The sequence below is a fragment of the Eretmochelys imbricata genome, chromosome 13 (genome assembly GCF_965152235.1).
Source record: "Eretmochelys imbricata isolate rEreImb1 chromosome 13, rEreImb1.hap1, whole genome shotgun sequence".
NCBI lineage: Eukaryota > Metazoa > Chordata > Testudines > Cheloniidae > Eretmochelys > Eretmochelys imbricata.
Window position 1 is genome coordinate 1,316,565 of NC_135584.1, and position 22,547 is coordinate 1,339,111.

At 59.2% G+C, this 22,547-nt stretch overlaps 1 protein-coding gene across 2 annotated transcripts; it reads left to right on the forward strand.

The window, feature by feature from the left end:
• The first annotated feature begins 807 nt into the window (after positions 1-807).
• LOC144273379 (uncharacterized) lies at positions 808-13,038 on the forward strand. 2 transcript variants are annotated; one of them, XM_077831904.1, is made up of 6 exons: positions 808-933; positions 7,213-7,350; positions 8,260-8,400; positions 8,788-8,934; positions 9,100-9,270; positions 12,873-13,038. In XM_077831904.1, the coding sequence occupies exons 1-6, from the start codon at positions 855-857 to the stop codon at positions 12,911-12,913; spliced, it is 717 nt and encodes a 238-aa protein (XP_077688030.1). In that variant the 5' UTR covers positions 808-854; the 3' UTR covers positions 12,914-13,038. The 2 variants fall into 2 exon arrangements, with proteins under 2 accessions (XP_077688030.1, XP_077688029.1); XM_077831903.1 differs by lacking the exon at positions 12,873-13,038 and having other exon boundaries at positions 9,100-9,344.
• The last annotated feature ends 9,509 nt before the right edge of the window (positions 13,039-22,547 follow it).

A 22,547-nucleotide genomic window follows, 5' to 3' on the forward strand; every position in this document is an offset into this window, starting at 1 on the left:
GCCAGGAAAGTTCCCCACAATAGTGGGACCATTTCCCCTCTTACACAGACATCTAAGATGTCGAGCAGATTGCTCCACTGTTTGTGGCTCCTATGACCCCGTTGTAATAAATCTCCCCTGCCCCGTGATGTCCCTGCAGCTCATAAAAATACCTGGAAAGCACAAATGTGCTGCTCTGGGAAAGGAATGGCATGATGGACATTCACACGGTCCCCCAGCCCACATCCTCCGGCCAGGACCCCCGCTGGGTGATGCTGTGCTGCTGGGAGGGCTGTTGTCAGGGCCAGAGGGTTTGCTCCTACCAGGGTCATCACACCCTCAGGGGAACGTGCATGAGCCACTCATACGGGGTCAACAACCCTAAAGGGGACATGTGAGTACTGCTTCTCTGGGGTCATCACAGCCTAATGGGGAGGTGGTGGTGGGAGCCCCGAGACCTCCCCACGCACCCTCCTCTGGTCCCGTCCCAGAGACGAGGGTCAGGGGCACAGAAACATTCAGCCCCCATCGTTAGACATCAGCTGAGGGAACCCGCGGGGCGGGGCAGGACGGGGGGCAATTGAGCTGGACGGGGCGTGATCCAGAGCACATGACCACAAACAGGGATAGCACAAGCCTTTGGGGGGAAACATGAGCTCACCTCTGCAGCCTGTTATTACATTTCCACCTTCCTCACACCAGGGATGTTTCCCAACTCTCGCAGGGCCCTGCTGCTTCCCTGTTCCCTTTGGGAGGGGCAGAAACCGGGGCAGCTCTCTTGTGTAATGTCCCCTCCTGTGGCCGCAGTACCAGGCTGGCATGATCGTATATAAGCTGGTGCAGCTTGGCGCTGGGTATCCTGGCATAGCAGCACCATGAAATCAGGCCTCCTCCTCCTGGGGCTCCTCACCCTCTGGGCTGATCCGCCGTCTGCCTCTGGGCAGCTCCATCAAGGTGAGGGCTCCCTGCCCCTGCCTCCCCAGCCAGCCTGGCTTCCCTCTGCCTGCCCCCAGCCCTACAGCCTGTCCCCAGCCCCCTTCGCTCTCGGCGGCTCCTGCCCCAAATCCCCCACGCGACACAGCCCCTCGCAGCATCCCTGGCTCTGCCGCCTACCCCAGTGTCTCCAGCCCCCTGAGTGTGGGGCTGTCCCCGTGCCTGCCCCCATTTTGCCCCAGTGAGGCCTCCTTGCTCTTCTCCTCCCGCTCCTGGGACACTGAGCCCCCCTGGCTCTCCCCAGCCCTCTGGCTGCTCCTGGAGCCTTTCTACCCTCTAGGGCCTCCCTGGTGAGCCCCCCCATGCCCATGGCTCCAGCCAGTGACTCCCAGACAGCCCCCCTTGAACCCATCTCCCTCCGGGCCAGATCGCAGCCTGGCTCTGGGTTGTGCCCTTGGGTGTCTCCCTGCCATGCATGGCTCAGTGTGAGCTCTCTTCCCTCCCCTTCCCCATCTCTGGGATAACCCCCACGCTCTCCGTCACCCCTCCCCCCACATCCAGGCCCTCCGCATGTCCTGCCAGGGTCTTTCTCTATGACACCCCCAGGTTCACCCCCAGGCAATGGGACCCCCCACCCCACCAGCTAGAAAGGCAGGTGCCTTCCTGCACTCAGGCAGCCCCAGTTGGGCCAGCTGCAGAACATGCTGTCCCTGCAGCGGGGAGCTTCAAACGGTGCCAGGGGCCACAGGAAATGGGGAGACGTTTCCTCAGGAGCGGGGAGGCTGCTGGGGGCTGCGAGTGAGCTCGGGCTGGAGGGGACAGCCGCCCCTCCCCCCACGCACTGGTGGGGGCAGACAGGTACCACCAGGTTGATATGCAAGGGGCCCTGGAGGGCTGCTTCTCACCAGCGACCTATGGCAGGACCTGGAGAGCAGCTCCAGGGGCTGCAGACACGTGAACTGCAGCTGGAGTCTGGACAGACCCCGCAGGGGTGAGCTGAACTCCTGCCAGGACCAGTGAGATCGTCCAGGAGCGGGGGCTCCCGCCGGGGAGCCAAGGGCAGGAGACTCACCAAGCCTACGGCCGAGCCCAGGCTGAGGGTGGGTCGACTGCTCACCTCTCCCGGCTGCCCGGACAGCAGCCTGGGCCCTGGGAGATGGACTGCATGGGCTGTAACCTCTCCCCTCCCTGCCCCACCCAAACGATCCCCCCAGGATCTTCCTTCTCCGCTGCTCAGCCCCTGCCCCCAGGCCATTTGGACAGCTCTGCTCTGGCTCCTCATTCAGTTTTTATCCAGCCTCTCCCTCATCCCCTCCTCTGCCCGCGCCTCTCCCAGAGGCCTGCCTTGGGCTCCTTTGCCACCTCCTACACCCCATGCTGCCTCTGAGCCCCATGCACCCAGCACCTTCCTTCCCCACTGCCAAACACCCGTAAACACTCCCTTCCTGCATGCAGCCGTCCTGCGGTCCGGGCTGCCCCGGGGCCTCTGTGCCCTGGAGCCCCTCAGGCTGTCCGGCCCTAGTCATGTTTGTTGCCCGCTGAGCTGCGCTGACTACGGGTCCCTCCAGTCATAAATACTGCTTGTCCCACTGTGGCCACAGCTGTCTAGCCCCAGAAATGTGCTCTCCAGAAAGATCCCCCTCCCCTCCTGGGGACCAGAGACCCTGTCTGTGTCTAGTAGTCTGAGACTCCCTGGTAGATCTCGGCTCTCTTTCAAACCCATCTCCTCGCCCGCTCTGCAACCCGGCCTCCAGGAGATGTCAAAACATCGATTATGGCAGCTGCCAGGGCAACAAAACAAGTTAAGGCTCTCCAGGAGTGTCAGGTGGCAGCAGGAAATCCTGCCCATCAGCCCCCCTCCCCTGTGCCTGGCCTGGGCTGCTCATCTCTACAGGCCAGGGCTGGAATCATGCCACTGCTGTGATAACCGGGCCTACAAATTTGCTCTAATTGTGAGCACGAGGATTAAAGGGCCGTGAAAGTTCATAAGATGTAACAATACCGCAGAGCGACAAATGCTGACGGGGAAGGTAGGAAAAGGAAACCGCCTGAATTAATCTAGAGCAGGGGTGGCCAACCTGGGGCTCCGGAGCCGCATGCGGCTCTTCAGCGGTTACTAGGCGGCTCCTTGCACAGGTGCCGACTCCGGGGCTGGAGCTACAGGCTCCAACTTCCCCATGTGCCGGGGGGTGCTCACGGCTCAACCCCTGCTCTGCCCCAGGCCCTGCCCCCCCTCCACCCCTTCCCCCAAGGCCCCTGCCCCTTCCCCAGAGCCTGCCATGCCCTCGCTCCTCCCCCTTCCCCACCAGAGCCTCCTGCGCAAGCGAAACAGCTGATGGCGGCGGGGGAGAGGTGCTGGGGGCTGATGGGGGGCTGCTGACGTATTACTGTGGCTCTTTGGCCATGTACATTGGTAAATTCTGGCTCCTTCTCAGGCTCAGGCTGGCCACCCTGATCTAGATAAAAGGCCGTACCGATGTGGTTCAAGGACTGTGTTGAAATCACACTTGGTAAAAACAGAAGATGTGGAACCAGAAAATAATGACCCAAATTGGTGTGTTAGATATTAGACCTAATTGGTGGACAAAATAATGAGGGGACTGGGCTATTCCACCCTCTGCGCTCCCTTTGTGGGTCCTCAGAACGTGAACAAGGAAGTGTTATTTAACCCTTAACATAACACAAGAGCCAGAGGCCAGCCAATGAAATTAACAGGCAGCAGGTTGAAAACAAACATAAGGAAGTGTTTCTTCACACAACGCACAGTTAATCTGTGGAACTTGTTGCCAGAGGATGTTGTGGAGGCCAAAAATTAATGGGGTTAAAAAAAGGATTAGATAAGTTCCTGGAAGATAGGTCCATCAATGGCTGTTAGCCAGTCAGGGATGCTACCCCATGCTCTGGGTGTCCCTAAATCTCTGACTGGAAGAAGCTGGGACTAGACGACAGGGGATGGGTCACTTGATGATTACCTGTTCTGCTCAGACCTGCTGAAACATCTGGCATTGGCCCCTGTCAAGAGACAGGTACTGAGCTAGATGGACCATTGGTCTGACCCAGTCTGATGAAACAGAGAAACTATCAGCTAGCACAGCAGGAGTTAAGGAGAGCCTTTGGGCCCAGCTAGCCCACCCCCGACCCTTGAATCAAGGCATGCCCCTTGTGTTTCAGAAGTGGAGCGGCTGTCTGCGGTGGCAACGTGCCTGGGGGAGCCAGGGTGTCCCCAATGCAGACAGACAGAGAACCCGCACATACAGGCTGCAATGCCTTGCTGCAGGGGCTCCTGGCAGCCTTGTGTTCAAACTGCCCCAGCACGTCAAAGGAGAGCTGGGGGGTGCCCTGGATCCGATGGCGTTGCCTCTCTGGGAGATGATAAATCACCCCGGGGGCTTTCAGGAGACAGCCCTACCCCACTCCCAGAAACCAAGTCTATGTCTTACAAAAGAAGCTTTTATAAAAAGGAGAAAACCCAGCGGTAATTTGGGGAAATGCTGTAACCAGTAAGTCAAACACCCTCCTGCAGCATCTTGGTGTCAGGGGGCTGCTGGCCCCCCACTGAAACTTGGGGAGCCTTGGGCTTCTTTGCCACCTCCTACGCCCCACGCTGCCTCTGAGCCCCATGCACCCAGCACCTTCCTTCCCCACTGCCAACAATCCATAAACACTCCCTTCCTGCATGCAGCCTTCCTGCTGTCCGGGCTTCCCCGGGGCCTCTTTGCCCTGGAACCCCTTAGGCTGTCCGGCCCTAGTCATGTTTGTTGCCAGCTGAGCTGCGCTGACTCGTTATCAAGTCTCTACGAGCATCGTTGCATGTGTGTTATTAGATGGATTCACCAGATAGGGGGGAAAACCCGTGGGGTGAGACGCTGGGGTGGTTGTGAACTGTCTCCTTTAATGAGAGGTTTCAGAGTAACAGCCATGTTAGTCTGTCTTTGCAAAAAGAAAAGGAGTACTTGTGGCACCTTAGAGACTAACCAATTTATTTGAGCATGAGCTTTTGTGAGCTACACACAAGTGAGCTGTAGCTCACGAAAGCTTATGCTCAAATATATTGGTTAGTCTCTAAGGTGCCACAAGTCCTCCTGTTCTTTTTGTCTCCTTTAAATGGCACTGTTCCTTTTTCTTGTCGTGTGACTGGCTGTCACGGAGTGTGGGGGAGTCCAGGCCCTGCACCCCTCTTCCTGGGATTCACTGAGACTCTCAGCCCGCCAGTAAAACAGAAGGTTTATTGGACAACAGGAACACAGTCCAAAACAGAGGTTGTGGGTACAACCAGGACCCCTCAGTCAAGTCCTTCTGGGGGAGCAGGGTGTTACCTCCCCCTCCCCCTCCTGGCTCAGGTGACAGGCTCTCAGGTCTCCCATCCCCAGGGCACATTCCCAGGTCAACACTCCCCCCTCCCTGCTGCGTCACATTGTCACACTGGCTCCCTAAGTCACTTCATGTTGTTTCTGCCCCTGAGCTGATGCCTGAAGCATTTGGAACCAGGGAATAAGGAATGTCCAGTTGTGCCCAGTCTGGGGTGGAGCATCAGATGCTCCATCATCCGTGCTGAAGCGTGTGAAATGTATGAGAGCCACTAATATTTTCCTGATGCCCAGCGGCTGCCTCAACTCTTCAAAGGGCAAATACTAGTGAACACGTGTCGGCGAAGTCACTTTTCCCTCGTTGCTCAGTCCAGCATGTCCTGTGCAGCAGAGCGCCCTGCTGTCAACACGTGTACCTGGGAGTGTGGAGATGGGTCAGGGCAGGCGCCATCTGTTGTTCGGTGCAGCTCACTCCTGACCCCTCGCTGCGTATGCCCATGACAGGGTATCAGTCACACAGATTGATACTCAGGCTATGTCTACACCACTGGCTCTCAGGCTTTCTGGACTCCTGTGCCCCTTTCAGGAGGCTGATTTCTCTTGCGTACCCTAAGTTTCATCTCGCTTAAAAACGACTTGCTTGCAAAATCAGATGTAAAAATCCCAAAGGGTCACAGCGCACTAGTACTGAAAACTGGCTGACTTTCTCATTGTGACCGGACAATGACAAAATAAGTCAACTGGAATATAAAGATTTTGCGTACGTTTCAGTGTTGAGCAGATAGAGCTGTATAAACAAGTCAGTGTCTGTAGGAAATTTTAGTTTGTTCTGACTTCGCTAGTGCTGTTTCTGTAGCCTGTTGTAAAACTAAGCAAATCTCTAGATGAGGGGATGTATCCCCTGGAAGACCTCTGTGTACCCCAGGGGTTCACGTACCCCTGGTTGAAAACCACTAGTCTACACCACGGCTTATCCAGCAGAACTTACGTTGCTCAGGGGTGTGAATAAGCCACCCCTGAGTGAGATAAGTTACACCAGCCTAAGCAATGGTGTGGACAGCCGATGGGGAGCTTCTCCTGCTGACAAAGCTACAACCGCTCGTTAGGGGTGGATTAATTAAGTAGATGGGAGAGCGACTCCTGTCGGCTTAGAGCAGGTCCACTAGAGACCTGCGTTGGTGCAGCTGTGAGCTCTCGAGGGGAGCCAGAGCCTAAGGCCCGGAGCTGCCTCCCAGCCCTGCTGCTGGTGGGAAGCTCTCCCAGCTATCTCCATACCTGTGACATGTAAAAGCCCAAGAGCCAGACCTCTGGGCTGGTCCTGCCTTTGCAGAACAAAGGCAGAAGGAGGGGATGGCACCTCTGGGTGCCCTTGTTTCCAACCCCCACTTGGGCGGGATGCGGGGGGTTGACCTGTATTATATGATACTGTGTCAGAAGCCAGGATCTTTACAGACCCACAAGAATATATTACAACAGACCCTGCTGGGGAACGGGGTAGAGAGCACAGCAAAGAGGATTCACCCTGAGAGAGGGGCCTTCTCTCTGTTGCTTTGTTTCCCTTGTCTTGATTGCTCTGACTTTACACTTGTTTCAGTCATGTAAGGGCCCTGCTGTGGTGGGGGCTTGCCGTGTGGCCCCCCCAGGTGGGACTGGCTCAGGCTGGGGTTCATCTTTAATTCCCATGCCCATCTCAAAGCATGCCCATTGGATCCCTCCCCACCAGCCTCCTCCTTGAGGCCTGTGTCTCTAGTGACATGCAGTTGAAAACAAGCCCTGAAATTGCAAGTTTTCCGGCTGTCTTTGGGGAGCGGAGGAGGTCACCCCTGGGGGGTGAGCAGTTAGATTCCTCCGTCCCTGGGTGAGGGGGTAAAGGGAGGGAGAGTCCGTTGCCTGGATATGACCCCCTTGCCTCAGGCTGCTTCACTTTCCCTGGCCTGGCTGATGTGTCTGCCCCACGCTCTGTAACCCCGGTTCTCTTCCCATTTGTTTCCAGTGAAAAAGGGCGAGTGCCCCGCTCCCATTCACTGGGCTGTGAACTGCCTTATGTTCTGCTCCACTGACGCTGACTGTCCCGGATCCGAGCGCTGCTGCAGCACCGGCTGCGGGAGGGAGTGCAGACTCCCCATAGGAGGTGAGGGGCTCTCCTTCTCCACCCCACTCCATCGGTGCTGGGAGCCGAGAGCCAAGGCCTGGTGACCCCATGGCCACGCCCACCCCTTTGGGCTCCCTATTTTAATATTAACAAGGTGGCCACGGCCCCCTGAGAAAGTCTGGACACCTGCAGCCACGATAGCCCCATGAATCCTGCTTCCAGGGCCCAACCCCACCCCAACGGGCATGGGCCTGGCCCCCACCCAGCCAAGGGATGGTCAGAACTGGGGCCCAGCAGGGCCTCCCTGGTGTGCGGGAGTGACACAGAGTACGAGGATCCTGATGGGGAGGTGGCATCTCGGATTATCCTGATTACAACGGTGGTGCTCAGACGCTACGGTGATAAATGGACCGTGTCTGCTGCTTCCTGCCCAGTCCAGCAGCAACTGCCCTTTCTCACCCTGCGTTTGACCCAGAAGGCAGGAGACCCTGATCTGGATGGCCCCGGGGACTCTGCAATAGTTGCCTTCAGTGACTCAAGACACTAGATTAGACATTAGGGAAACCGTCCTGGCAGAGTAGTAAAGCACTGGAATAAATTGCCCAGGAGGCTGGAATCTCCGTCACTGGAGGTTTTGAAGAGCAGGTTGGACAAACCCCTGTCAGGGGTGGTCAGATAATACGGAGTCCTGCCTCCGTGCAGGGGACTGGGCTAGAAGACCTCTCGGATCCCTCCCAGTCCTACGTTTCCAGGCCCCCCTGCAGCCCTGCAGACAGAGACCTTAGCGGACACTCTGAAGGGGGCGGTGTGTGCAAGGCCAGCGATCTGGGCGGGTGGGGGATCAGCCTGCTCGCGGCTGCAGGAGCACTATGTGGTTACATAGCAGCCTTCCCATTGGAACGAGTCCAGACAACGCTGACCCTGCTCTCTCGCTGTTCTGTTCCCCAGTAAACCCAGGGTACTGCCCGCAGTTCGACCCCAGCATTATGACCATCTGCCTTGTGGAATGCAATAACGACAGGGAGTGTGGACTGGGCCGGAAGTGCTGCAGCCAGGGATGCCATGTGCAGTGCGCGTGGGCTGTGCCAGGTAACTTCGCACCTGGGAGTGGGGGACCAAAGGCGGGGTACTTGGTCCTGCCTATGAGATGAGCCCCCCGGACATTCTGAGTAATTCAAACTGCTACACAAGTGGGGCCGGGTCTGAGAATGGACGTGGGGCAAGGAACAGAGCTGGGACAGGCAGGAGACTGACTGAAGGGGGTCTAAGGCCTGGGGGCATGCGGCTGAGCGTGGGGTGGGACGGTCTGGGGGGAAGCCGCAGGGACCAGTCCTGGAGAGGCGCAGACCAGGACGGCAAGGAAAAGCCTTGGCCAGAGGTCAGATCTGGGGCCTGGCTCCAGTCCGTGGTGCAGGCCTGTGCGTTTGGGGTTTGTTCCCCACAGAGACATGAGCTGTTGTTGTTTCCCTTTTCCAGCCAAACCTGGCACCTGCCCCAAGAGGACAGTGCTGCAGACGTTCGCGCGGTGTGAGAAGAATAAGTGCATAGACGACAGGGACTGTCCCAACAGGAAGAAATGCTGCTTTACTGGCTGTAGCCTCGGCTGCCTGGCCCCTGGAACAGGTACCAGCAGCAAAGATAGAGGGGCCTGTGGAGCCCCCAGCCCCACAGCACTGGCCAGGCATCCTGTGGGCCAGAGACATCCCCACTTCCCCACCAGTCTGGGTTCACTAGCCTGAGCTCCCTTGCAGATCTCTGCCCTCCTTATAACCCCTCTCCTCTCCCCAGGTGACGTTTGCCGACTCCCGCCTGAGAGGGGCCCTTGCGCACAACGGCTCCTTCGCTTCTTCTACAACCCGGCCTACAGGACGTGCCAGAGATTCTATTATGGCGGCTGCCGGGGCAACGGGAACAACTTCAAAACTCTCCGGGCGTGCCAGCAGGCCTGCAGGACACTCGGTAAGGGGCCCGAGCGCGTGAACCCGCCGGCCTGGGCTGGGCAGCTCAGCAAGCTGGGACAGGCTGAGAATTAACGCAGCTGCCGGCCGGACTGGTCACCAGGAGTGCAGGGTGGGAAACGGGACTGAAGCGAAAGAGGTTGCTGGTTCTGGGGCTGGATCCTAGTCCTGCTGTGGGAGGCCAGGGCAGGGGAGACGATCATGGAAATCAGTTCATAAAATGTTCCGCATACAAATCTGTGCCATAAGTATTCACAGGCCGACGCCCCTGGCTGTGCCTGCGAGGAGCGCGGCATGCAAACGGCCAAGAGCTGTCGTAGGCATGCGTAGACTGAGAGTCTGCATCCACGGGCCATAACTGTTAGCAAATGAGGGCTTTGCACGTACATTTTGTCTGCCTAACCATAGTTTCTGAAAATCCGGCACTAAAGGTTCTTCAACTAATATATAAATGAAGTGACCATTAAGAAATGTTTTTTCAGGGTTCAGATATGCCCTAGTGACCAAGTCCTCTTTTAGCCCCATCTCCCACCCCAGCTGGAGACTGGGTCCCAGTTAGATTTCAATGGGGAGGCTGAGCAGCTGTCTCTCCGTGCTCTGTAGCTAATGTGACCTGCAAGCCCTTGTGGGGCCTGGCCCATGTTCAGCCTACAGTCGCACCGACTCCTACGGCGCAGTCACCAAGGCATGGGACGAGGTCGTCTGTGGCACTGCCAGGGCACCGGGAACAATTTGGCACCAGAGCCGGATGTCTCAGGGCCTGTGGAGGAGCTGGGAGGCTATGTCTAAACTACCACTTTGGCCAGTATCATTTCTGTTATTCAGAAGTGTGAAAAAACACCCCCCTGAGCGACGTACGTTTCATGGACAGAAGTGCCAGCGTGGACATATCTGAGCGGGCAGGAGATGCTGTCCCACCGACACGGTTACTGCCACTCGTTGGGAATGGATTAATTGTGCCAAGGGAAGAGCTCTCTCCTCTCGGCACAGAGCAGCTTCACGAGTGATCTGGGACAACGATGCTGCTCGAAGCCTGCTGGCGTAGACGGGGCCTTAGGTGGGTGGTGAGCTGCCCAGGTGAGAGGGACAGTGCTGGAAATACACTAGGGGCCGTTCCCGTATCGCTGAAGGAGCGTCTGTGGCGCTGTTTGTGATGGGAAATGGACTAAATACAAGGGCCTATGGCCAGTTCCGGCAGTCGAATCCTAACTGTGCCCCTGGCAGCAGGGCCTCCAGAGCGTGAGAACCAGCCCCGGGGCACTGCTAGGAACCGGAGCACAAACCCCACCGGGCTGTGAGCTCTCTACCTGGGGTTCACCAACCAGTTATCCAGTGTGAACTCCTCAAGCACCATAACAGCCTAGCCAGGGCGTCACAGACAGGCCCCTTGGGTACGCCAGTCTGTCTTGCCACCCAGGTGAGCGTACCTTTGTGATAGCTGGTTCCTTACACCATCAATCACAGCAATAGTCACCTTACTGCCAATACCAAAGGGCCAGTCACTTACCTCAAGTCAACTGCACCTCAGATCTCACACCAAAGACAACGCTTCTAGCCAATCCTATAATAAACTATCTAAAGATTTATTAACTAGGAAAAGGAAACCAGAGAGTTATTTACAAGGTTAAAGAAAGTAAACATAGAAATACAAATGAGTTACTATCTCAGCTTTCACAAGGAAACAGAAGCTTCTATCATGAATAAGCTCCACATGCCCTTCAGGACTAACCCTGGCTGAGCAGCTGTGGATCTGTTGCTTATGCCTAGAAACCTTGCCACCCCAGAGTCCAAACTGCATCATGATCATCAGTTCCTTCTGTTTGGGGTTTTTATCCCCATCCTTCCTTGTGTTCTCAGCTTCAGCCTCAGCTGATGGGAGGAATCCACTTGGATGACTCATCTTCACGGGGGTGGGGAGGGCAAAACAATGAACATTGTTTGTCCTCTTTAATGTCCCACAATAGTCCATCTGGTGTCAATGGACCTTTCCTGTTGGGCAGGACATAACATCTTCTGTAGGAGATCAGCCATTCACACTATTCTTGTCTTTCTCCTGTCTGGTGAGTTACACAGTCACAGAGGCTCACCATACAACCGCTCAAATATTACCTTACACTGTGGGATACAGATGCTATAAGTGAGATGAATGCAGGCAGCAACACACCAGCATTCAATAAAGAAGAAACACTAAAGAGATTCCTATCATTCTAATCCCTGTTTTAACAACACTAACGCACAGGTGAGCCAGACTGATTCCAGCTGTGTGTCTGTCACTGTTCCACTGAGACACAGGGACTCTGACATGAGCTGGCACCTGGATTGCGAGTGTCACACCAACCTGGCTTTGTTAGGATGGGGTGGGATAAAGCTCTGAGCTGATCAGGCAGTTGCCACATTGCTAAGCTGCTATCCTGTTGCTACATTTTGCGTTGGAACAGGAACTGAGCGGCCGCTTCCTGAGGCCGTTGGGCTTTCAGCTTCTGAAGCAACTGCTCCCCTTCTCCTGTTGTTATACAGAATAAACGGCTACCCAGGGAGGTGACTCTTTGCTGGCATGAGGGCGTAGCTGTGACGAGCCCTTGGCCCTCCCGCTCGCCACTCTGCACACGTTGGAAACGCTGTTACTGTTATGGCCCCCAAAGGTGCTGGGCACAGACAGGATCTCACATCAGCCCACCATGTGAGAGACGAGCTCTTTGTAAAAAGAAAAGGAGTACTTGTGGCACCTTAGAGACTAACCAATTTATTTGAGCATGAGCTTTCGTGAGCTACAGCTCACTTCATCAGATGCATACCGTGGAAACTGCAGCAGACTTTACAGATAACTACGGAGGTGTTCGCTCCTGCGAGCTGTCCTGCCTCAGGCCCTCCCTTTGCATCCCTTAGTGCCATGTTTATCCAACCTTCCCTCGCTGGAATAGGCAGGGCAGGGGGCCTGGCCACAAGGGGTCTGGGGTTCTGGCATGTGTCTCATTTTTGCATTTTGAAAAGGTCACTCTGGTCACAGACCTGCTCCGAGTGACCCAGCTCCCCCGGAGGCCTGGAGTCTGGGAGGAAATTGGGGGTGCAGATTGCCCTCTCTCCCCCATGGAGCTCCCAGCTCTCTGGGGAGGAGGTGAAGGGCTGCGGGAGGCTGGCGTGGAGATGGGGAGAGGAGTGCCCAGGGATGATATGGGTGCTGCTGGCCTGGCCGGCTTGGTCTCCTGCCTCCTCCCCAGGGCTGCTCTGTGCCAAGGAGTTTGCCCAGTGGCGGCTCCCGAGGTCACCCAGCCCCGTGCACTCAGCCCTGCTGCAAGGACGGCGACTGCCCAGGAAGGGCCGGGCGCAGCCACGTCAGCCGTGCCCCCAGCCCCCGCCTCAAGGCCGTGCAGGGCAGAACTGCGCTGACTGCACCTGACACCGGGAGGGATGTGGGGAACAGGGGGGACACAAACACAGCTGAGTGCTGGGGCGAGACCAGCCCCCTGCCTGCCAGGATCTCTGTGCCCAGCCCCCGCCCATAGGGCAGTCCAGGATTGCAGGTCCTTGCTGCTGTCACCTCCCTCCCTCGGCCCCAGCCTCATGACCAGCCCCTGGCCTGACCGACTGCCCCTTCTTCCACAGGGCCGACCAGAGAGAGAGACCGGGAAGAGCCGAGAGTGTGACCACAGGGCCTGTGTGGGGACAGGACAGGATCCTCCAATACGGCCCCCACCTGACACCCACCCCCAATCGCCCGTGGGCCTGATCTCACCCAGCACATGGGTTCTGTAATAAAGAGCTCAACTCAGCTGGCCTCCCTGTGATTTCCTGGATTGGGCCTCACTGTCCCTGCATGTCCGCCCGGGACAACCCCCCTCCAGCTTGCCATTATCCCATCGCTCTGGGCACTGACGTGCACTCGAGCTGCTGCCCCTTCTGGCGATGGTGAGACAGCCTGACTCCCCAGCCCTGCCCATTGCCTGCGAATAGCTCTCGAGAACGGCCTCCATGTTTGTAGAGCCAGGCAGAGAGCTGCGTGGGCTGCCCTCTGCCCAGCGCCATGGGGCTACCTCTGATCTCAGAGGTGCTCCTCCCTTTTGCAGTGGTGTCCAAAGCTGCCTGGAGACTCGGACAGACCCTCTGTTGAGAGGCCCTGTGGCCTCCCAGTGCCTCGCCCCTAGGTTATTTCCTTCCCTCTGTATTTTGTGACTCAGGGAAGCTGCAGGGAGACGGAGTCGTTCTTTGTGGCGGCTGCTGCTCAGCCTTTGTCACTTCACAGCCACCCGGTCTGCACTGTCTCAGCGGCCAGCTATGCTGCTAGCTGGACCCAGGAACAGCCTCCGCCAGGGGAGCGAGGGGACGGGGCTGGGGAGCAGAATTATTTCAAAATCAGACATTTGTGAAGTTCCTCCTTCGGCCCCAGCAGGAACATAATGCCTTGTGCCCGGCCCCACCCACTGCCATCATTCCAGCTCCCCAGGCGTTTCCTCAGGAGGAGGGGCCTTGCCCCCATGGCCGGGCCGTATTCCCAGGAAGTCATTACAGCGTCACCAGCCTAGAGTCCCCTGGCAGTCCAATGGGGTGCTGCGTCTGTCCTAGGGGTGGCTGTGCAAGGCTGCGGGCACTGCTGCATCCCCTCCAAGATGTGGTGAATGGAAGGTTCCCGTGTGCTGGGTTTCAGAGTAGCAGCCGTGTTAGTCTGTATTCGCAAAAAGAAAAGGAGGACTTGTGGCATCTTAATTCCCCCTGCACGGAGGGACCCCCAAGGCCTGAGGCGTCTCTTCAGCAGCATTGCTAACCACCAGCGTTCACAAGCCAGGAGTCAGACCCCCCAGACCATGAGACTGGCTTAAAAATCATGAGACTTAAAAAAAACAAAACAAAAAAAGATGGGGTGGGCTCTGTTCCTTTGCTGTCAGGCCTCTCGGCCTTCGGGCTGTGCTGGGACCATGTTTCCTAGCTTTTCTCTGCAGCCACGGGTGCTCGAACCTAGCTGGCGATTGTAAATGGAAGTTGAGATTCTCCTGTGGCTGCAGGCTGCTGGGAATGGGCGACAGGATGGATCACTTGGTGATTCCCTGTTCTGTTCATTCCCTCTGGGCACCAGGCATTGGCCACTGTCGGCAGACAGGATACTGGGCAGCTTGCCTCCTTGGTGAAGGATCCTGTTTGTTTCTTTCCATTCTCAGACTACGCCTTTGATCTCAGTTACAAACAGGACACCCCCACCCCTCCTGGTTCCTGTAGATTTTCTCTCTTGTAGATATCACTGGTCTCTGGCTCAGTATGCAAACTGGCATCCTGCAAAAGAGAAGAGTGAGGGGGGATTTGATAGCTGCTTTCAACTACCTGAAGGGGGGTTCCAGAGAGGATGGATCTAGACTATTCTCAGTGGTAGCAGATGACAGAACGAGGAGTAATGGTCTCAAGTTGCAGTGGGGGAGGTTTAGGTTGGATATTAGGAAACACTATTTCACTAGGAGGGTGGTGAAACCCTGGAATGCGTTACCTAGGGAGGTGGTGGAATCTCCTTCCTTAGAGGTTTTTAAGGTCAGGCTTGACAAAGCCCTGGCAGGGATGATTTAGTTGGGGATTAGGTCCTGCTTTGAGCAGGTGGTTGGACTAGAACCTCCTGAGGTCCCTTCCAACCCTGATATTCAATGATTCTATGGTTCATCCCTTGGGAGGCACACAATACACAGGAGTCTCATGGCCAGACTGAGAGGTAAGCGTCTGTTACCCCCTGCCTGCAAGGAACATGTCCAAGGCTGTCACCTCCTGGTGACCTCCCTCCAGTACCTTGAGAATATAATTTTCAGTGCAGAGTTTTTTGCAATGATTATGACCACCAGTGGGCTACTGGCTGGTGGTAGAGACCTCACATTCCTCTCTGGTGAACCGTTATCCATGTATCTGACCGAGAGGATCCCTGTCAGACCCCATGCACTCCCTGTATTCTCTGCCAGCTGGCTCCAAGAGGTTTCTGGGTCACAGATGGCAAGCGCCACAGACCCTCGTGGGGAATACAGCCACATGAGCCATGGCTCTGTTTAGGATGCCGTGTCAGAATTGTAAAAAGAAAAGGAGGACTTGTGGCACCTTAGAGACTAACCAATTTATTTGAGCATAAGCTTTCGTGAGCTACAGCTCACTTCATCGGATGCATGCCGTGGAAACTGCAGCAGATATTATATACACACAGAGATCATGGTTAGTCTCTAAGGTGACACAAGTCCTCCTTTTCTTTTTGCAAATACAGACTAACACGGCTGTTACTCTGAAACGTGTCAGAATTGTGTAGCTGCAGTGCAAGAAACAAAAGGAGGAGTCTCCTGAGAACAATGGAGACAATTGTAAAAGCATTTGGGGAGGTTTCCAAAGGCAACAGGCGCCTTGAAGGAAAGCTGCAACTGGAAAGAGACCCCACCGGGGAACCTGTGTGCTTACCACGAAGGAAACCTCCCATGGCATTACGCTATCCAGTACACAAGGAGCTTGAGGTCTCCTAGCACCACGACAGCCTGGGTAAGCAACATGGTGCAGGTAAAGAAGCCATCGGGAAGTGACGCATCTGCATACACCCAAGCCACTGAACCAGGCATTGACTAGATGCCACTATCCACTGCCCACAATGGACCTCTTGCCAGAACTCGCCACAGCCAGAATCGTTACGGTCTGTGATGTGAGGCATGAGGGTTTGGCACATAAGCCTGGTAAAGGGTCCAGCCTGCTGACAACACCATTTGGTCACTACCGATGGCTGCCCATGCAGATGGCATAAACCCAGCACCAGAGCTGTTCCAGAGAAGACTCACCCAAGTGCCGGCAGGGCTGCCTGGGGTGAAAATCATTGCAGACAATATCCTCATTGTAGGTGAAGGGAGCAAGGACCCACGAGCTGAATGAGACCATGGCAGAAAATGACAAGCTTTTCTACAGCGAAGCAGGGCCAAGAACATAAAAGTCAACCCAGAAAAATGACACCGAGCGGTTGTCCCCGCCTCAGTACGTAGGGATCTCGTGCAAACAACACACGCCTCACGCCTGGACATTGACAGCTGGCTGGGATGGGCTGAGAGTGTGTTTACTGGCCAGGAACGAGTACACAGCTCTGCTCCTCCATCGAAGGCTGTGACATGGCTGGTCGTGTGAGACCCGCCAGCAGACGGAGATCATGGTTTGCTGGACTCGGAAGCAGGTGACAGGGAGACAGAGACAGGTCGCTCCCGTGTGGTCTCCTGTTGAGAACGAACGAGCTCAGACTATGTAACCCGCTGAGCGTGTGGTAAAGGTGGGACTCCAGCTCAGCTCTGCGCTAGCAGCCTCTGACCAAAGGGACACGGGGTCGGGACTGGGCGTCAGGGCTTTGTTTTTAATGTGTGCGTTTGTAAAGGAGGGAAGCGAGATCATGATGAAGTTACAGGTTTGGCATCCCCTGTTCCTTCCGCTCACTTTAGTAAATTTCACAGCAAAAGTGCAGGAAAAAAGAGGGCGGGGGGGAGCGCACCCACCCCACACTCACCCCTGCAGCAGCAGATCCCGACACTTGCAGCAGGTTTGGATAATTTGTGGTGGTGCCCAGAAGGGGTCCAAGTCCCCCGCTCCCTGCCTAAGGCTCTGGGAGGGAGTTTGGGGGTGGGGTGCGGGCTCTAGGATGGGGCAGGGGGTTGGGGTGGAGAAGGGGGCCAGGGGGTCAGTGCTTGCCTTGGGCGGCGCCGGCTCCCGAAAGCGACCTGCACACCCCTCTGGCAGCGGCTCGGGGCCGGGGCAGCTTGTGAATGCCCCCCCCACGCCCCCCAGGGCTGCAGGGACGTCCTGGCCGCCTCCCGGTGCGGTGCGGAGCGGAGCGCGCAGGCAGGGGGCCCGCTTAGGCTGCGTCGTTAACTTTAGTCGTTCAGGGGTGTGAAAAAACACCCCCCTGAGCCACAAACATGTCAGCGCTGAAAAGCGCCAGCAAAGACAGCTCGAATCCCCGTCGCTGGCGCGTTTGATTTACAGGGCTTAGGAAAGGGTCACAGTTCGATGTAACCCGTCGCCAGCTTCCTGCTGTGTGACCGCGACATGCCACGGGCACCTGCCGGGAGCCCCGTGGGGTGGTGGAAGGGGGCCAGAGACTTGCTGGGAACCCGGTTCTCAGTCAGCCTTGCAATGAACGGTGCTCGGCCTGTCCATGCTGGTTTCCAACGTGCTGCTGAACAGCCGCTGGGCTCTAACTGTGCCTGTCCTGGTGAGACAGACAGAAGCCAGGGAGTGGAAAATTCCCAGGGCTTTTCGCCAGCAAGCGGGAGCCTTTCGTCCGCCGGCAGGTGGCTCTGCTGCACCGTTGATCCCCGGCCCCTTTGGGCCTCTCTCTAGGCTCGGGATGCTTTTCCCTGCCCGGTGCCTTCCCTGCTCCGCGCGTCTCGAAGCCCGAGGTGCTGGCAGTGCAAGCCGATGTGGCAGGCAGAGTGTGCCCTGCGACAGCTCGCAGCCAGCCTCCGGCACCAGGGCCTGTGCTGCCCGCTGAGCCCACTGCAGAAGGGAGAAAGGGGATCTGGTGCAACGTCTTACCAGGAGCACCTCTCCCAGGACCAGTCCTTCCCGGTGCAGCCGGGGCATTTCCACCATGCCCTTGGGTTGGGTCAGCATCGCACCCTCATGCCGCAAAGGCTGCCACGGCCTGGCATCTGACCCAAAGGTGCGGTAACAGACCCGTAGCCAGCTACCAGCTAGGGCTCCTGGCTGCCCCTGCTCCGGCTCTCCCGCAATGGCCCAGCAGCACCAGGGTAGCTCATTGGGTCCACTCAGCAGAGGGCAGCTGCCCCTTGCCCACTGCCATCCTTGGGGACACACTCAGCCCAAGGGCACTCACGGGGCTGTACGGGCTCCCCGGGCCCCCCACACCTGCATCCAAGGCGATGATTTTGCCCTTAGCTTGCAGGGACTTGAACCCTGGACCTTCAGCAACAGCCTCTAGCATGGCAGCAAGAGGAGCGACTCCCTGGGCTGTGAGCCACAAGCCCTGTGAGGGCCGGTAGAGGGCACCATGGGCACACGCAGGTACCTAACGGCACAGCCCCTTCTATTAACAGCTCAGACACTCAGCTCAGCCTAGTCAGCTCAGGCTCCTGGAAATAGCTCGGCCGCTAGCTCATACTGAGCATGCTCGGCAGCATAACGCGGGCATTAGCATAGTCCCGCCCATGCTGGTCTTACATCCCCTCCTGCGCAGGGTCACTCCCCTGCCAGGGAGCGTCTGGGGCGCAGCACAGATAGTCGCTGGAGCTGCCAGAGGGGGTTGGCCGCATGTGCATGCTGCATGCCAGCACTGGGGGACGCCGGCCGAGCGCCCTGTGCCGAGCCCTGCGTGCCCGCTCAGACCTGGTGTGACAGCACGGCTGTGGGAACAAAGCTTTTCTACAGCCAAGCAGGGCCACGAACCTAACACTCAACCCGGAATAACTGCCTCAGCCAGCGTGAGCTGCCATGCGTCGGCCCTCTGCTCGCAGCTGAGGGGCTGAAAGCAGATCCCAGCAAGATCAAGGCAGTCAGACACCTGCCAGCTCCAGGGGGTGTGAAAGGGACTCGGCACTTCGTGGGCACGATACATTTTCTGTCCACACCTGGCTGCAGAAGAGGAAGCCAGACGTCAGCTCACAAGGCAGGAGGAGGCGTGGGATTGGGCAAGTCCCCAGCAGCAAACGTGTTCTTCTTCATGCTGCCCGGCGAGCTGCACCGCAAGGTTGTGTGCCTCCTTACCCCCTGCTGGTCCCCATCGGGATGCGAGCTGGGCCTCGGAGCTGGACAGTGCACTCAGGAGCTGAGAGTCCAGTGTTTGGTTCCAATCTGCCCATGGCACCTTGGGCAAGTCATTGAACTGGCCTGTGACTCAGTTTCCTTACTGTGCACCTGTTGGGATGACGCTGCCCCGTGCGCGGGGTGCTGAGGCCTCGCACAGCACAAAGTATTATCATGAAGATGGCTCGCGATCCGCGGGCTGGTGCTCTGACTCACTGCACCACAGACCCGGCCCCAGCCAGAGCCCAATCCCAAAGGAAAGCTGAGTTTCCACATACCTGCACTCGCCTTCCCTCAGAGGATCAGAAACCACCCTCGTCCCGTTCACACCCACCCACACGCTCGTCTCTCTCGCACCTGCCAGCAGACTCAGGCTCTCAGCCATTACTGGGACCTGGCCTCCCTCTCCCAGCCTCCCACATGTCCCGGCTCTTGGAAAATGCCAAATATAGCCCCAGCAGAGCCTCCCTCTCTGGGCCCAATAATGCGGAAGCCAAGGCCCCCGCAGCAGCCCGGCTGTCCCACTTTTAACAAGTGAGATGGAGGGGGCCAGCTCTACGTATTTATACACAAGAGGTTGGCCTGGAAAAGCTCTGGAGCTGCCCCCGCCTGTGGCAGCCAGTCACACGTCCTGCGGCCGGGGACCCCGGGAAGGCAGCGCCCTACGAGGGGGGCAGTGGCCCTTCCTGCCGTGCAGCTGCCCTGCTCATGGGCTGGCATAGCAGCCAGGGCCCACGTGTTCGCCTGCTCTCTGGACAGGTACCAGCTCTGCCCGGCGGCTCGGGCAGGACTGGGGGGGTGGCTGGGGTGGGCAAAGGGGAAGCCGGGGGCAGCTGGCAATGAGTTTGGGGGGGGTCTCAGGCCAGACAGCAGCGGGATCATGTCACAAATGCACCGTGCATGGCGCTCGTGGGGCGCTCTTGTTGCGGCAGAGGGACTGAGGGCTGCTGGGGCCATGGAGGGAAGCTGGGGGGAGGCCGGTGCTGTGTCTGCCTGTCCACCCTCCCACCCCCAGGGAGGGAGTGCAGGGCTGGGGGGCTGCGGCCTAGGAGCTGCCACAGCCTCCCCCTCCCCCCAGCGCTTGCGGCCCGGCTGGTTTCCAGACAAAGGAGGCGCCGAAGGGGGTCGGTGGGATGATGAATTGCGAAGGGCCGTGTCTCCGCAGCGTTTCTGTTTGGCACAGGGGGAGGAGGTGGCTGCAGCCTTGGCCGAGACCTGCCACGGCACAAACCAGCCTCTGCCCAGGAGTTGAGCCAGATAATGGAGCGGGACAGAACTAGCCGAGGTTTGCTCCTGGCTGCACCGGCTGTAGGGAACTGCTAGACCTGCGGCAGCAGCTGTGAACTCCCCTCCCGGTGCTGGCATCCTCAGTCCCCCACCCCTCCTCGCAGCGCCCCCTGCTGGAGGAGGCCAAGGCTGGAGTACCTGGGAACTCTCCCCCCCCAGCGCCCCCTGCTGGGCGAGGCCGGGGCTGCAGTAGCTGGGAGCCCCCCCCCCCACCGCCCCTTGCTGGGCGAGGCCGGGGCTGCAGTAGCTGGGATCTGTTCCCCCACAGCACCCCCTGCTGGGCGAGGCCGGGGCTGCAGTAGCTGGGAGCTCTCCCCCCCAGTGCCCCCTGCTGGGCGAGGCCGGGGCTGCAGTAGCTGGGATCTGTTCCCCCACAGCACCCCCTGCTGGGCGAGGCCGGGGCTGCAGTAGCTGGGAGCTCTCCCCCCCAGTGCCCCCTGCTGGGCGAGGCCGGGGCTGCAGTAGCTGGGATCTCTTCCCCCACAGCACCCCCTGCTGGGTGAGGCTGGGGCTGCAGTAGCTGGGAGCTCTCCCCCCCAGCGCCCCCTGCTGGGCGAGGCCGGGGCTGCAGTAGCCTGGATCTCTTCCCCCACAGCACCCCCTGCTGGGCGAGGCTGGGGCTGCAGTAGCTGGGAGCTCTCCCCCCACAGTGCCCCCTGCTGGGCGAGGCCTGGGCTGCAGTAGCTGGGAGCTCTTCCCCCCAGTGCCCCCTGCTGGGCGAGGCTGGGGCTGCAGTAGCTGGGAGCTCTCCCCCCCCAGCGCCCCCTGCTGGGCGAGGCTGGGGCTGCAGTAGCTGGGATCTCTTCCCCCACAGCACCCCCTGCTGGGCGAGGCCGGGGCTGCAGTAGCTGGGAGCTCCCCCCCAGCGCCCCCTGCTGGGCGAGGCCAGGGCTGCAGTAGCTGGGAGCTCTCCCCCCCAGTGCCCCCTGCTGGGCGAGGCCGGGGCTGCAGTAGCTGGGATCTCTTCCCCCACAGCACCCCCTGCTGGGCGAGGCCGGGGCTGCAGTAGCTGGGAGCTCTCCCCCCCAGCGCCCCCTGCTGGGCGAGGCCGGGGCTGCAGTAGCTGGGAGCTCTCCCCCCCAGTGCCCCCTGCTGGGCGAGGCCGGGGCTGCAGTAGCTGGGAGCTCTCCCCCCCAGCGCCCCCTGCTGGGCGAGGCCGGGGCTGCAGTAGCTGGGAGCTCCCCCCCCAGCGCCCCCTGCTGGGCGAGGCCGGGGCTGCAGTAGCTGGGAACTCTCCCCCCCAGTGCCCCCTGCTGGGCGAGGCCAGGGCTGCAGTAGCTGGGAACTCTCCCCCCCAGTGCCCCCTGCTGGGCGAGGCCAGGGCTGAAGTAGCTGGGAGCTCTTCCCCCCAGTGCCCCCTGCTGGGCGAGGCCGGGGCTGCAGTAGCTGGGAGCTCCCCCCCCAGCGCCCCCTGCTGGGCGAGGCCAGGGCTGCAGTAGCTGGGAGCTCCCCCCCCCCAGCGCCCCCTGCTGGGCGAGGCCGGGGCTGCAGTAGCTGGGAGCTCCCCCCCCCCAGCGCCCCCTGCTGGGCGAGGCCGGGGCTGCAGTAGCTGGGAGCTCTCCCCCCCAGTGCCCCCTGCTGGGCGAGGCCGGGGCTGCAGTAGCTGGGAGCTCTCCCCCCCAGCGCCCCCTGCTGGGCGAGGCCGGGGCTGCAGTAGCTGGGAGCTCCCCCCCAGCGCCCCCTGCTGGGCGAGGCCGGGGCTGCAGTAGCTGGGAGCTCTCCCCCCCAGCGCCCCCTGCTGGGCGAGGCCTGGGCTGCAGTAGCTGGGAGCTCCCCCCCCACCGCCCCCTGCTGGGCGAGGCCGGGGCTGCAGTAGCTGGGATCTCTCCCCCCACCGCACCCCCTGCTGGGCGAGGCCAGGGCTGCAGTAGCTGGGAACTCTCCCCCCCAGTGCCCCCTGCTGGGCGAGGCCGGGGCTGCAGTAGCTGGGAGCCCCCCCCCCAGCGCCCCCTGCTGGGCGAGGCTGGGGCTGCAGTAGCTGGGATCTGTTCCCCCACAGCACCCCCTGCTGGGCGAGGCCTGGGCTGCAGTAGCTGGGAGCTCTCCCCCCCAGTGCCCCCTGCTGGGCGAGGCCTGGGCTGCAGTAGCTGGGAGCTCTCCCCCCCAGTGCCCCCTGCTGGGCGAGGCCGGGGCTGCAGTAGCTGGGAGCTCTCCCCCCCAGTGCCCCCTGCTGGGCGAGGCCGGGGCTGCAGTAGCTGGGAGCTCTCCCCCCCAGTGCCCCCTGCTGGGCGAGGCCGGGGCTGCAGTAGCTGG

Bases quoted from the DNA above. Each gene is read 5' to 3' on its own strand.
- LOC144273379 (XM_077831903.1), top strand. From the start codon at position 855: ATGAAATCAGGCCTCCTCCTCCTGGGGCTCCTCACCCTCTGGGCTGAT. The intron at 934-7,212 runs GTGAGGGCTCCC...ATTTGTTTCCAG, and splicing joins CTCTGGGCAGCTCCATCAAG to TGAAAAAGGGCGAGTGCCCC. The intron at 8,401-8,787 runs GTAACTTCGCAC...TCCCTTTTCCAG, and splicing joins GTGCGCGTGGGCTGTGCCAG to CCAAACCTGGCACCTGCCCC.